The sequence below is a fragment of the Dipodomys spectabilis genome, unplaced genomic scaffold (genome assembly GCF_019054845.1).
Source record: "Dipodomys spectabilis isolate Male_0828 unplaced genomic scaffold, ASM1905484v1 ptg000157l, whole genome shotgun sequence".
In the NCBI taxonomy this organism is placed as follows: Eukaryota; Metazoa; Chordata; class Mammalia; order Rodentia; family Heteromyidae; genus Dipodomys; species Dipodomys spectabilis.
The window spans coordinates 17,136,629-17,148,760 of record NW_024870834.1 but is presented as its reverse complement, the minus strand read 5'-3'; the positions used below and the strand labels follow the sequence as shown (position 1 = coordinate 17,148,760).

At 37.2% G+C, this 12,132-nt stretch overlaps 1 protein-coding gene across 1 annotated transcript in view; it reads right to left on the bottom strand.

The window, feature by feature from the left end:
• Positions 1 to 12,132, bottom strand: part of Snw1 (SNW domain containing 1) — a 33,043-nt gene that overhangs the window by 748 nt on the left and 20,163 nt on the right. The window contains exons 6-13 of the mRNA XM_042692537.1: positions 11,359 to 11,463; positions 10,715 to 10,784; positions 9,404 to 9,469; positions 6,908 to 7,024; positions 5,942 to 6,083; positions 3,373 to 3,469; positions 1,463 to 1,580; positions 36 to 199 (exon numbers count right to left, since the gene is read on the bottom strand). Of these exons, the coding sequence (XP_042548471.1) occupies positions 36 to 199; positions 1,463 to 1,580; positions 3,373 to 3,469; positions 5,942 to 6,083; positions 6,908 to 7,024; positions 9,404 to 9,469; positions 10,715 to 10,784; positions 11,359 to 11,463 (879 nt within the window). The remainder of the gene's footprint in view (positions 1 to 35; positions 200 to 1,462; positions 1,581 to 3,372; positions 3,470 to 5,941; positions 6,084 to 6,907; positions 7,025 to 9,403; positions 9,470 to 10,714; positions 10,785 to 11,358; positions 11,464 to 12,132) is intronic.

The window sequence follows — 12,132 nt, the reverse complement described above, 5'->3', positions numbered from 1 at the left end:
TATGAATACTGAGACAGGGTTGTGTGCTGTGGTACCTGTTGGTTTTTATTCTGGCTTCTAGGTCATCACCATACATGTCCTTGTCCAGATTTTTACTAGGCCTATAGATACTCTGGGCCATGTCTTTACCACCTCTCCAGGCTTGATCATAAACATTGTAAATTTCATCCTCTCCACCTGCAAATCCACTGTCCATACCCTGTGGAAATATGGATATAAAATAAATGTTTACATTATTATCAAAAGATAAACCTGATTACTCATGAAGAATAAACACTTGTTATAGCTCTCATTAAAAAAAAAAACCCAAAAACCCAAAAATTTTAAAAAAGATCTTCATTAAAAAACCCCACAAGTAAGAGTGTGTGTGTGTGTTTTATTTCCCCATCCTGGGGCTCAAACTCTGGGCCTGGGCACTGTTGCTGAGCTCCTTTTTGCTCAAGGCTAATGCTCTAACTACTTGAACCACTCAGCACTTAAGGCTTTTTTTGATATTAATTAGAGATAAGGGTCTCACAGGCTTACTTGCCTGGGCTGGCTTGGAACCAAGATCCTCAGATCTCAGCCTCTTGATTAGCTAGGATTATAGGCCGGAGCCACTGGTGGCCAGCTAAGATTAAAAAAGAAGAAGAAGAAAAAAAAAGCTTGTTCATGTCTTGTTTAGGTCCTTACCCAGAGGCTTAAACAAAGTACAAGTTTATCTATGTTGACAACTGATGGATCCCAGTGCTATTTTTTATTATGAGAAGCTTCCAGTTTGTTTGGAGTGGCAAAACATTTCTCTTGTCATTTAGAGTTCAAATGCTATATCCCTTAAGTTCCTGAGGGCATCAGAAGATACTTTGGCTCTCAATGAAAATCTTAAGTCAACAAGAAACAGATTTTTATCAGAATTTTAAAATACTTGATGTTTATCAGTGTAACAGAAGCCAGTCTTCAAAATATGTGGAGTCTTCATCCTTAAGTCCTTTGGCTCAAGCTAGTGAGTTACTAAGAAAAAAAAGTTTTGGAATCAAGATTTAAAAGATTGTATCTTAATTCTATTGATTACTTGTCTAACCTCTGAAGCTGGGTATATAGTAGCTCTTGTCTGTAAGCATAGCTACTCAGGAGGCTTGGATCTGATGGCTTAAGGTCAACCCAGCAGAAAAATCTTCAGGACTCCCTTTTCCAAATAACCAGCAAAAAAGGCAAGGCTGGAGGTGTGGCTTAAATGGCAAAGTGCCAGCTGAGCAAGTGCAAAACCCTGAGTACAAATTGATACTGCCAAAAGCCCAAACCAAAAAATTGTAGGCAGTGGTAGTTCATGACTGTAATCCTAGCTATTCAGAAGGCTAAGATCTGAGGATCATGTTTCAAAGCCAGCCCAGGCCGAAAAGTCTGTGAGGCTCTTATCGCCAGTTAACCACCAAGAAGGTCAGGTATTCCTGTAAACACAGATAGGCTGTTTCTCAACTCATACCTTGGACTGGTTGAAGAGCCTTTGGTCATACTGAACTTCATTTGAGGTTCGAGGATTGGGTACACCAAGAGCAATCACTTCACTGATATCTCGATTTTCATTTCTCTGCAGTTTTGATCTATTTGAAATACAAGATCATTAATTGAAACTCTTTGCAGACAAGGTGAATATATTAAATTAAAATATAACTAATCCCAGAAGCAAAGAAAATTAATACATTATTATGCACAGTTACAGAAGGTAATTCTACAATTAGGACTTCCTGGTAGTGCAAAACAATACCTGAAACTGGTTCTTGACATGAAATAATTTAATACAAGCAATTACCTTATAACCATGCCGTTATCCAGGAGGGTTCAGAGGGTTGTGGAAGTGGATAAAAATTGATGCATCATTTGAGGCATTCTCTATAAACCACAATCAGCTCTTTTACCTAACTACATTTAGTTTGTATTAGACATTCGAATTAATTCCTCTGATGGTTTAGTATAAATGAAATCTATATCCTAATGAAACCTAGTGATTGCCATCAGCTATTTTACTGGAAATTCCGATCTTAAAGTAATTTCCACAGACAATTTAATTTTTATCCAAATCACTTATTTATAGCTTTTCTATGTTATCATTTCTCAAGCTGGTCTTGAACTCTTGATCCTCTTAACTTTCCAAGTTGCTAGAATTACAGGTATGTGTTAATATGCCTGATTAACTTCACTGGTTTTAAGTGCCCAATTTATTTACAAGGTCATATTTGAATTTTATAAAAATGTCCATTAATCGAACACTTTTCACACTTCATTCTTCTTGTATATTGTAGATTTGCTTACAACTCTGTATTGCTTCTCTGCTTCCCCTGACTATACTTATCCAGGGATATAAAATGTACCAATTAAATCAGCAGGTATGATTTAAGGTAAGTTAAGAAAACATATCAGCTCCTAGGATGATCAGAGCATGAAAAACTATGTATTTGGAAAGAAAATGATGCATATTTGCATTTAATTTTCACTCAGAATCTTACCTTCATACTACAGTATTTCCCCAACTTTTGAGGCACCGCAGTGCTCAGACTTCAGTGAATCACAATCTTCCCCAATTCCTATTTTGTCCCCAATACATGCATCTAGTTTGTTTCATATCACTATGTATGTCTTAAGGATGCTTAGACATTTTCACTAGTTATTTTACATGACATTGTCCCTCTGAATTTTAAGTTCAACTTCTTATGAGATGGCTGAATTTTATTTCTTAGAAAACCTAGTCTTCACCCATTTAATTAGGCCTACTACTTCTGCATATAAAGGGATGTGAATAAATGTTTGACAGCATATTTCCTGTATGAAGGCACATGAAACGTGATCATTTGACCACTGGAACAGTTTCATTCACTGCTTCCTTCTCACAAAGATGTTTTTGGTTCCCTTATTCATATCACCCACATTCTCAATTCTAACTTACTATACATAGAGTTATGGAAGAAAAGTTTATTTGTAGGAAATAATTTCTCCTAAAACAAAATACTTAAAAATAACAAAACAGATAATTTTATTAAGTTACCAAGCTAAAGAGGAAAAGGGAAAAAAAGCAAAACTGTTATTAGTGGACAAACACTACTCTAGAAGATAGCAAAAGGGGCTGGGAAGGTGGCTCAGTGGTAGAGCGCTTGCCTTGCATGCCTGAGGCCCTCCCTGGTTTGATTTTCAGTACCACATAAGCAAAAAGAAAAAAGCTGGAAGTGGTGCTGTGGCTCAAGTGGTAGAGCGCTAGCCTTGAGCTGAATTGCTGAGGGACAGCAACCAGGCCCAGAGTTCAGGCCTCACAACCGGAACCCCCCCCCCCCCCCAAAAAAAAAGAAGAAGATAGCAAAAGGCTGCTCTTTATAATTTTTATTTACATCAACTAGCACCTACCTCTTATCAGGAGCTGCCCTGGAGAGATTCCGGTCATGCTGTCTCTCTTTTCGCCTATCATGCCGGATCTCATCCCTCTCACGTGCCTCCCCATCCTCTGTGTGGACAAAGGGAAAAATTACTTCATCACTGTACTATCCATTAATATTCTTTACATGCCAATATTTTTTTAACATCAAATAGAAAATTCTATGTACTTTTCTTTTTGATGTATTCTTTTTTTTATAATGTTTTTTATTGTGAAAATACCATACAGAGGGGTTACAATTACATGAGCAAGGTAATGAGTACATTTCTTATCAAGCATTGTCGCCTCCTTTGTTTTCCCTCTACCATCCTTGCCCTCCTATCTCCCTACATCCCTCACCGCCCCCCCCCGCCCCGCTCCACCCGCCAAAGTTGTAAAGTTCGTTTTTCAACATAGCATCTTGTACATCTCATTGTTGCAATGGGTTCACCTGTATCCCTTTTAAACAATTTGGTTTTTTTCCCTTCCCCAAATTATACCAACATCAAATACAGTGAAGGGGGGTTATACTGTGGGGGAGGGACATACAAAGCAACAAAAAAAAAAATCACCTTATGTTAAAAACAATAGCAAGAAAGAAAAACCACTTGTACATACTAACCACACAGTATGAACTGAAAAAGAATGAGTAACTGTATTAGGTAGTATATGATAATAAACAGCATTCTCCACAAATTTCTTGAATATACAATACAGACCACTAAATAAAGCCAGACTAAAGCATAACGGTAGATTTAATTAGAAAATACATTAGCCTACAAAATACAAAACCCTTATTTTAGGAAAAAGGTAGAAAACTGACTCAGTGGAGATCTCATTTCTCTTTCTAAATTTTAAGTAACCTAAAATAGAAAAAAAAAATCAAGGCTATTAGTAATAATAAATAATAATGAGTAATAATTAAAGTGATTTTAAAAGTATAGTGGTATCTCCATACCTATGAGGGATTGGTTCTAGTTCCCTCACTCTCCCTGCAGATAACCCCTACACCTACAGATACCTCAATCTATGATGTTAAAGTCCCTCATATAAAATGGAGTATTTGTATTAACTTATACTTAATATATGCAATATAATATAATGCTACATAAAAGCTACGTAATGATTAGGTATTTTATATGGATTAAGAGAATGAAGATTTTGGGGAAAATTTCTGTACTATTTTGGCAATTTCCCCCTCAATAGTTTCAATCTACTTTTGACTCATGAGAACAGAGGGCCAACTATATACTACTCAGAACATTTGGAATTTCTAGTATAGCCCCAAATTAAAGACCAACCTTAAAAAATAAACATTAACTTTCTATTAATGCTTCAGCTTAAACAAGGTAAGATTATACACTGTGCCCCATTCTTACAATTCTGAAATATCTACGTTTTCTTTATATGTACTGAACTACTCTTTTATGCAATAAAAACAAGCATAAGCCAGGCACTGGTGGCTCATGCCTGTAATCCTAGCTATTCCAGTGGCTGAGATCTGAGGATTGCGGTTCAAAGCCAGCATACACAGGAAAGTCTGTGTGACTCTTATCTCTGAAAAACCACCAGAAAACTGAAAGTGGTGTTGTAGTGCAAGTGGTAGAGCATTAGCCTTGAGCTGAAGAGCTGAGGGACAACGCCCAGACCCAGAGTTCAAGCCCCACGACTGACAAAAACAACAACAACAACAACAACAAAAAAAAAAACGCCAAAAACAATAATGACTAAGCATAAAAACAAGGAGATTTTCTAAAATCAGATACATCTCTCTTTGCTTCCCAGCCCTATTAGAGGAGCAGTCAGTCTTTCTCATCACATGTACTGCCATGATGCACTGTACTGCCACAGGTCCAAAGCTAGGATGTCAGAGGCAATGGATTGACCACAAGATAAAGATAATGAATAGTACTAGAGGTGCCACAAAACAGGACAGCAAAGAAAACTAGTAAGCAATGCACTGGCTGAATCAAGACCCAAGGCAGGTAAACCACCCAATAAAGGAATGTGCGTCACGGCATTTCTGCAAGGAACCATGCCCCTTCTTCATGTCATGTCACATTACACACACACACACACACACACACACACACACACACACACACACACACACACACACAAACACACAGTTTTTTGGTTGGTTGTGGAACAATGCCTTCTTCATGTCACATCACACACACACACACACACACACATACACACTTTTTTGTTTGGTTGTGGGATTTGACCTACACTATACTGTCACATGAAACACGCACACACATACCACACAGTTTTTTGGTTGGTTGTGGGACTTAAATTCTGGTCCTGGGAGTTGTCCCTGAGTTCTTCAGCTCAAGGCAAGTGGTCTACCACCTGAGCCACAGCACCACTATACAATTATATTTTTTTAAGGAAATTTTGGGGTTATTTGTTTTGGCAGTATATACACCTCTGCAATATAGCAAGTACTCAATAAATATTTTCTAGCAAATGAGTAAGTATTCAGAAATGAATACATATATATCCATAAATGAGATATATATTCTTCACAGAATAAATTTCACAATTAGAATGCTATACCTTTTTCCACATGGGTTTTGATCCCAGCTCTCCTCTCCCTGGCTTTTTGGGCCATCTCTCTAAGTTTCTCTTCATGTTTCTCTTTTTCTTTTTGAGCCATCTTTCTTTCCACTTGGGCACGTGTTTCCACAGCTTCCCGAGCCTGTTTGTTAGTAAAATGAAGTGTTAATCAGAACACTATATGGGAAATATGTGCAGCTATCATGTAGCTACCCAACGAAAGTCTAGCTTGCAAAAGCAATGAAAAAGAATTCCCACTTGTTATTGCTGAGTAAGATAATAAGGTATCCTGCCTAGAAATTCTTTTTACTCTGTGGAATGTTTTAGTGATTGAAACTGTAGTAAGCCCAATTTAAAAAACTGTTTTGCTACAAAGCAAACCTGTCTGAATAAACATGACAATTTAAAACCTTAGTATGCATTTGAGATGGATTTTTATGAAGGCATTATGATACAGATGATGTACTTTATGTCCTAAATGCATGCCATTCTAGGCCATATGAGCCTGAAGGTCATATACTAATAATACCATATAGCTACCACATATAATATTAATAGCTGATAACACAAGTGCTTTTTAATGAAGCACTCAATTAATGAGAATGGTTATCTACCCTTCTTTGCAAATACCCTTTTAGGGACACATATACCTAAAATACAAGATATTTATGAAATGTAGAACAGAATTTAGCTATCTTCACAAAATAGGAGAAGCAGCCTAGGGAAACATTCTGACATATACTTATATGGTACAGGGATGGTATGTGTAACAAATACAAAGGCTAAGACAATGTATACAGCTTAAACTAGCATCTGCAGTTTTTAGCACATATACAAGAAGTTACAGTCTCCCTAGATAATCAGTACTCAGCTAAATTAATAGTACCTTAAGTAAACAGGACTGGAATTACAAATTATAAGAACACTGATAGAACACAAGAACATTGACAAAACACAAGAACCAACCTTCCGATCAGCAATATAGAGAGCTTCAGCCAGTTTTGCAAAATTTTCATTTATGTGTACTGTCTGAAGTCCTCTCCCATCAGCAGCCAGACGCTTATCTAATGGAATTGTATAACCCTAGAGTAAAAGCAAAGAGGAAATATTAGCACAGTGTACAGCTGAGCTACAATAATTATTTTAAATTAATGTAAATGGCTCATTTTAAGAACTAGAATTTTTTTTTTTGGGGGGGTGGTTAGTTTAGGGCTTGAACTCAAGGCCTGGGTGCTATCCCTGAGACCTTTTTCCTCAAGGCTAGTGCTCCTATCACTTTGAGCCACAGCTCCACTTCCAGTTTTCTGGTGGTTAATTGGAGATAAGAGTCTTATGGTCTTTCCTGTCCAGGCTGGCTTTGAACCTTAACTCTAAGATCTCAGCTTCCTGAGTAGATAGTAGTAGTCACCAGTGGCCATGTCCACTTGAAATTTTTATCTTTTTTCATAATTATTCAAAATAGAAGCAACTAACAAGTGCTTCAACAAGGATTGAGCACATCTATGATCTTATTAATCCTATAAAACTTGCAACACTATTTCCATTTTACAGATGAAAATAGCAAGGTAGGGTGTAGGCATACAGGTAGTAAATGAGTGAACAGCATTTAATCCACAACAACTTTATAGCTCAATCTTTAGAAAGATTGATTCTCATGCTGGTAACTGGGTTATGATAGAAGGATATCACTGTCTAATAGCCCAAGAGGTGCTTCTCAAGTAAAGTGACAGTCATACACAAATCACTATAATCTCAGTATCTAGTTTTAATCTGGTATCCTGTCTTAATGATTTGTTCAATTCTTGAAAGTTTTGCTAGGTGGAAAAAGCCAGGTCTAAACTTGCTAAACAACTGAGAGTCTACATTCACATTTAATTCCAGTAACTTAATGAATATGCTTGAACATCTATGTAACTTTAAGACTAAGCTTTATTTTTCCTGAATTCTGACTAGTATCCCAAGTTCATGGCCTCCTAATAAAACAATGTGTTGGTCTTGTGTGGTGGTGCATGCCTGTTTAAAACAAAACAACAAAGAATCCCCCAAACAAAAGACCCCAGTGTTAGAGTCAGCTCACTATCACATAGGTACATACATACACATATACATATATGTACATGTACACCTATATATAACTATGTGATTACACGTGATATACGTATATATTGAAATATGTTAATTATATACACACATACAGTTGTGTGTGTGCAGACACACACCCCAACCAATATCCTTTTGCTAGCAGGACAACTTTAAGGAACAATTCGTATTTAATCTTGGGTAAAGGGACCTCTTTACCAACCAAAAATTAGAAAAACGCTTTGGGTAATATAGTGAATAAGAAAGGTATCCCATTTTATAGATTTCTAATAACGCTTAGGAAGTCTGGTGATTAATAGATACATATATGATGTGCATGTATGTTGTAGGTGCAAACACAAATATTTATTTAGTTAGTTAGAGACAGGATGTCACTATGTAGTCAGCTTGGCCTGGAACTTGCTATACAGTGCAGGTTGGTCTTGAATTTGCCATCCTCCTGCCTCAGCTTCCCAAGTGCTAGATTTTAGGCACACACATAGGCAATATGTAGGGTTTGAGTAACTCTAGGCTACAATGTCATAGAGATGAATAGTTGAAAATTAAAATATTGAAAAGATCTAAAATTTACTATCATTTTCTCAAATGCTTACTGAAACTGATTTAATTGTTGAAATAATTTTAGGATAAAAACTTGAGTTTTATGGAGAATACTATCTCTAACTAATATGGAACATTTGGTTTATTATTTTTCTGTGTGCTTCTGGTAAGTTATAGTACATAAGGAATTTGCATGATATGTATGTGCCCAGTACATTACCATTTCTATTACATTAAAAAAAGTAATTTATATTTTTCTTCGTCTTTTTGTGTGTGTATGGGGGAGGGAGCAGGGTACTGGAGTTTGTTGATACACATATACAGGGATGCACATTTACCAGACAGGAGCTGTACTGCTGAGTCACATCTCCAGCCCTTTTACTGTGCTGGTTGTTTGAAACAGTTTTGCTTCCTGTCTAGGAATAAATCGGGACTGTAATCTCTCTATTTTAGGCTTCCTGTCAGGATGATAGGTGTGAACCACTGTACATCGGATATAGGTTGAGAATGGGGTCTCACACTCTTTGGCCTGGGCCAAACCTTCCAAGTACCTAGTATTACAGATGTGAGTTACTGGTGTCCAGCTTGTCTTTGTTTTTTTTTGTGGGTACTGCTAGGGCTCAAACCTGAAGTCTCATACATTCTAAACATGAGCTTTACCACTGTGCTCCCCTGTCAGCCTTGGTTAATGTTGTGGAAACATTAAGCTAAATGAGATGCTAAGGTTACAACTAAAGTTTCCCAGGCTTTATTTAGAGACTGTCTGAATGTTTCCTAGAAGACTATAATATAAAAGGACATATTTTATGACAATTTAATTACCTTCGCATTTTTCCAGTTGGAAATACAAGGAGGAATCTTCCACTCTTGTTGTTCCTTTACAGTCATCTGAGGTAAGAAAACAATGAAAGGTATTATTAGGTTTATAGTCTAGCTAACAACCCAAGTACAATCTTCCTTAAGACTGCTCCATTTACACTGACATATATAATTGTGTGTCAAAATCTAAAATTTCATTTGTTTGGTGGCACTATGTCATCGTATTATAGATTCTAGTAATAATTTGAACTAATGTAAAAAGTGAGAAAATATCCAGAAATTGCTTATTTGTTTTAGTCACCACTAGGGCTTGAACTCTTCCTTGTTTTTTTCACTCAAGCCTGGCATACTACTACATGAGCCACAGATCCACTTTCAGCTTTTTGCTGGTTAATTGAAGGTAACAGACTTGCCTGTCCAGGCTGGCTTTGGACTACAATCTTCAGATCTTAGCCTCCACAGTAGCTAGTGTAACAGGCATGAGCCAATGGTGCATGGCTTTAGAAATTATTATTATTTGTTGTTGTTGTTCGTTGTGGGCCTGAACTCTGGGCCTGGGCACTGTCCTCAGCTCTTCAGCTCAAGGCTAGCACTCTACCACTTCAGCCACAGCACACTTCTGGCTGAGGAATTGAACGTAGAGGGCTCATGCATGCAAGGCAAGCACTCTACCACTGAGCCACCTTTCTAGCTCCCAGAAATTATTTTTGACATTTACAAATGCTCAGTAGTATTTTTCCATTTTTTTAAGTGTGATTTCTTTCAGATGAAAAGTTGTTTTTGTTGTTGTTGTTGGTCAGCCAGGTCTGCACCTGGCTGACCCTCAGCTCTACAGCTCAAGGCAAGTGCTCTACACTTGAACCACAGTGCCACTTCCAGTTTTCTGGTGATTAACTGGAGATAAGAGTCTCATGGACTTTCCTGCCCAGGCTGGCTTTGAACTGTGATCTTCAGATCTCAGCCTCTTGAGTAGCTAGGATTACAAGTGTGAGCCACCAGCACCCTACAATGAACCCACGTACTCACTATATACAACTGTACCTTGTATGTGAACCATATCTTGTTCGTTATGTAGATTCATTAAAATAAAACATTCATTCATTAAAATCATTGGTAGAATGCTACACTCATAGGTAACATTTCACACATATTACTTTGTATTGTTGACTGGATACCTATTTGATCTTGAAAAACAAATTTAGAAAGAAAACTGTAACCAGTGTGATGATTTGTATCTGTAGGCACAGAAGTTATTTATAAAATTAATAACTGTAAGTAAAAGAAAATAAAATTGGGGGCTATAGCAAAGAATACCTTTCGACTTGGAGAATGCATGACAGGTGCAGGAGGAGAAGGTGGTCCCCGGGGAATTTTCTTATTGATCCTGAGAGAATAAACCAAAGTACCTTTTCACTTTTTGGTATAGCAAAAGCCCATCATACAGCTACCACTTGGTTTCAATGACTAATAAAACATGGCCAACCTAGTCACCATTATTCACTTTACCACATCATTACCTGCACAAAGAGCAACATTTAAAAGGCTTAGAGATAAGAGATAAAATCAACTATATAAAGTACACAGCTTGAATAAACCTAGATAGAAACATATCCCTGTTAAAAGATCGTCACAAACAAGATAGTGAATATGTGCATCATCCCAAAGTTTCTGCATGTCCCTTCCTTCTTTGTTCCTACTTCCTTCCCCATAAGCAACCAATGATCTTCTGGATTAGTTTCAATTTTCAAGTTTAGAATAAATGGCATCATATGCTATTTGACAGCATAGCACATCATAAGTTGTTTTGAGCTTCATTTATGCTCTTTTGTTAACAGCTTATTTCTTTTATTGCTCAGTAACATTCCATTACTGGTGTGCTAACATCTGCTCATTCATCTGTTGATGTGGAAGACTCTTCTTAAGAACAGTAGTTCATTCTCATGAAGTTAACTACTTACTTGAACCTTGGAGGCTCCATTGGATCTTTCTGCATTTCTACCATCCGAATAACCCTCTGTTTAGCTCCAGAGTTAAATGCCACTCCTTGTTGAGACGGTGTATATCTGAAGAAAGCAGATGAAAACTACATGTGTAACTAGTTCAAGTTTTCAGTAGCCATTTTCCTATTATAAGAATACTACGAGAAAATGTTTGTTTTTTTTTTTGTCGGTCATGGGGCTTGAACTCTGGGCCTGGGCGCTGTCCCTCAGCTCTTCAGCTCAAGGCGAGTGCTCTACCTCTTGAGCTACAGGGCCACTTCCGGTTTTCTAGTGGTTTATTGGAGATAGGAGTCTCACGGTCTTTTCTGCCCGGGCTGGCTTTGAACCGCGATTCTCAGATCTCAGCCTCCTGAGTAGCTAGGATTACAGGCGTGAGCCGCCGGGCTCTGGCGAGAAAATGTTTTTAAATCCATTTACAAAGTACTTAGAGAATTATATTTCAGAACCAGGACATAAGAAAACTAGGAATTATGAGTTACAAGCAAAATGTTCACCAAGTGGTTAGCTTGCAAACAATCTATCCTTAATTCATTTTCCAACCTACAAGGCACAATTGTTCTATTTCACAGAGGAAGTATAGAAAACAGTTCCTACGTTATAAGTCTGTGTTTGAGGAAAAAGCATCCACAATAATTCTAGCAGGCAACTGATAGTTAGCATTTGTAAAACAGAAAAAGAATAATGGCAGAAATCCTATATTATTTATATGTCAATCACATAAAGATTACATGA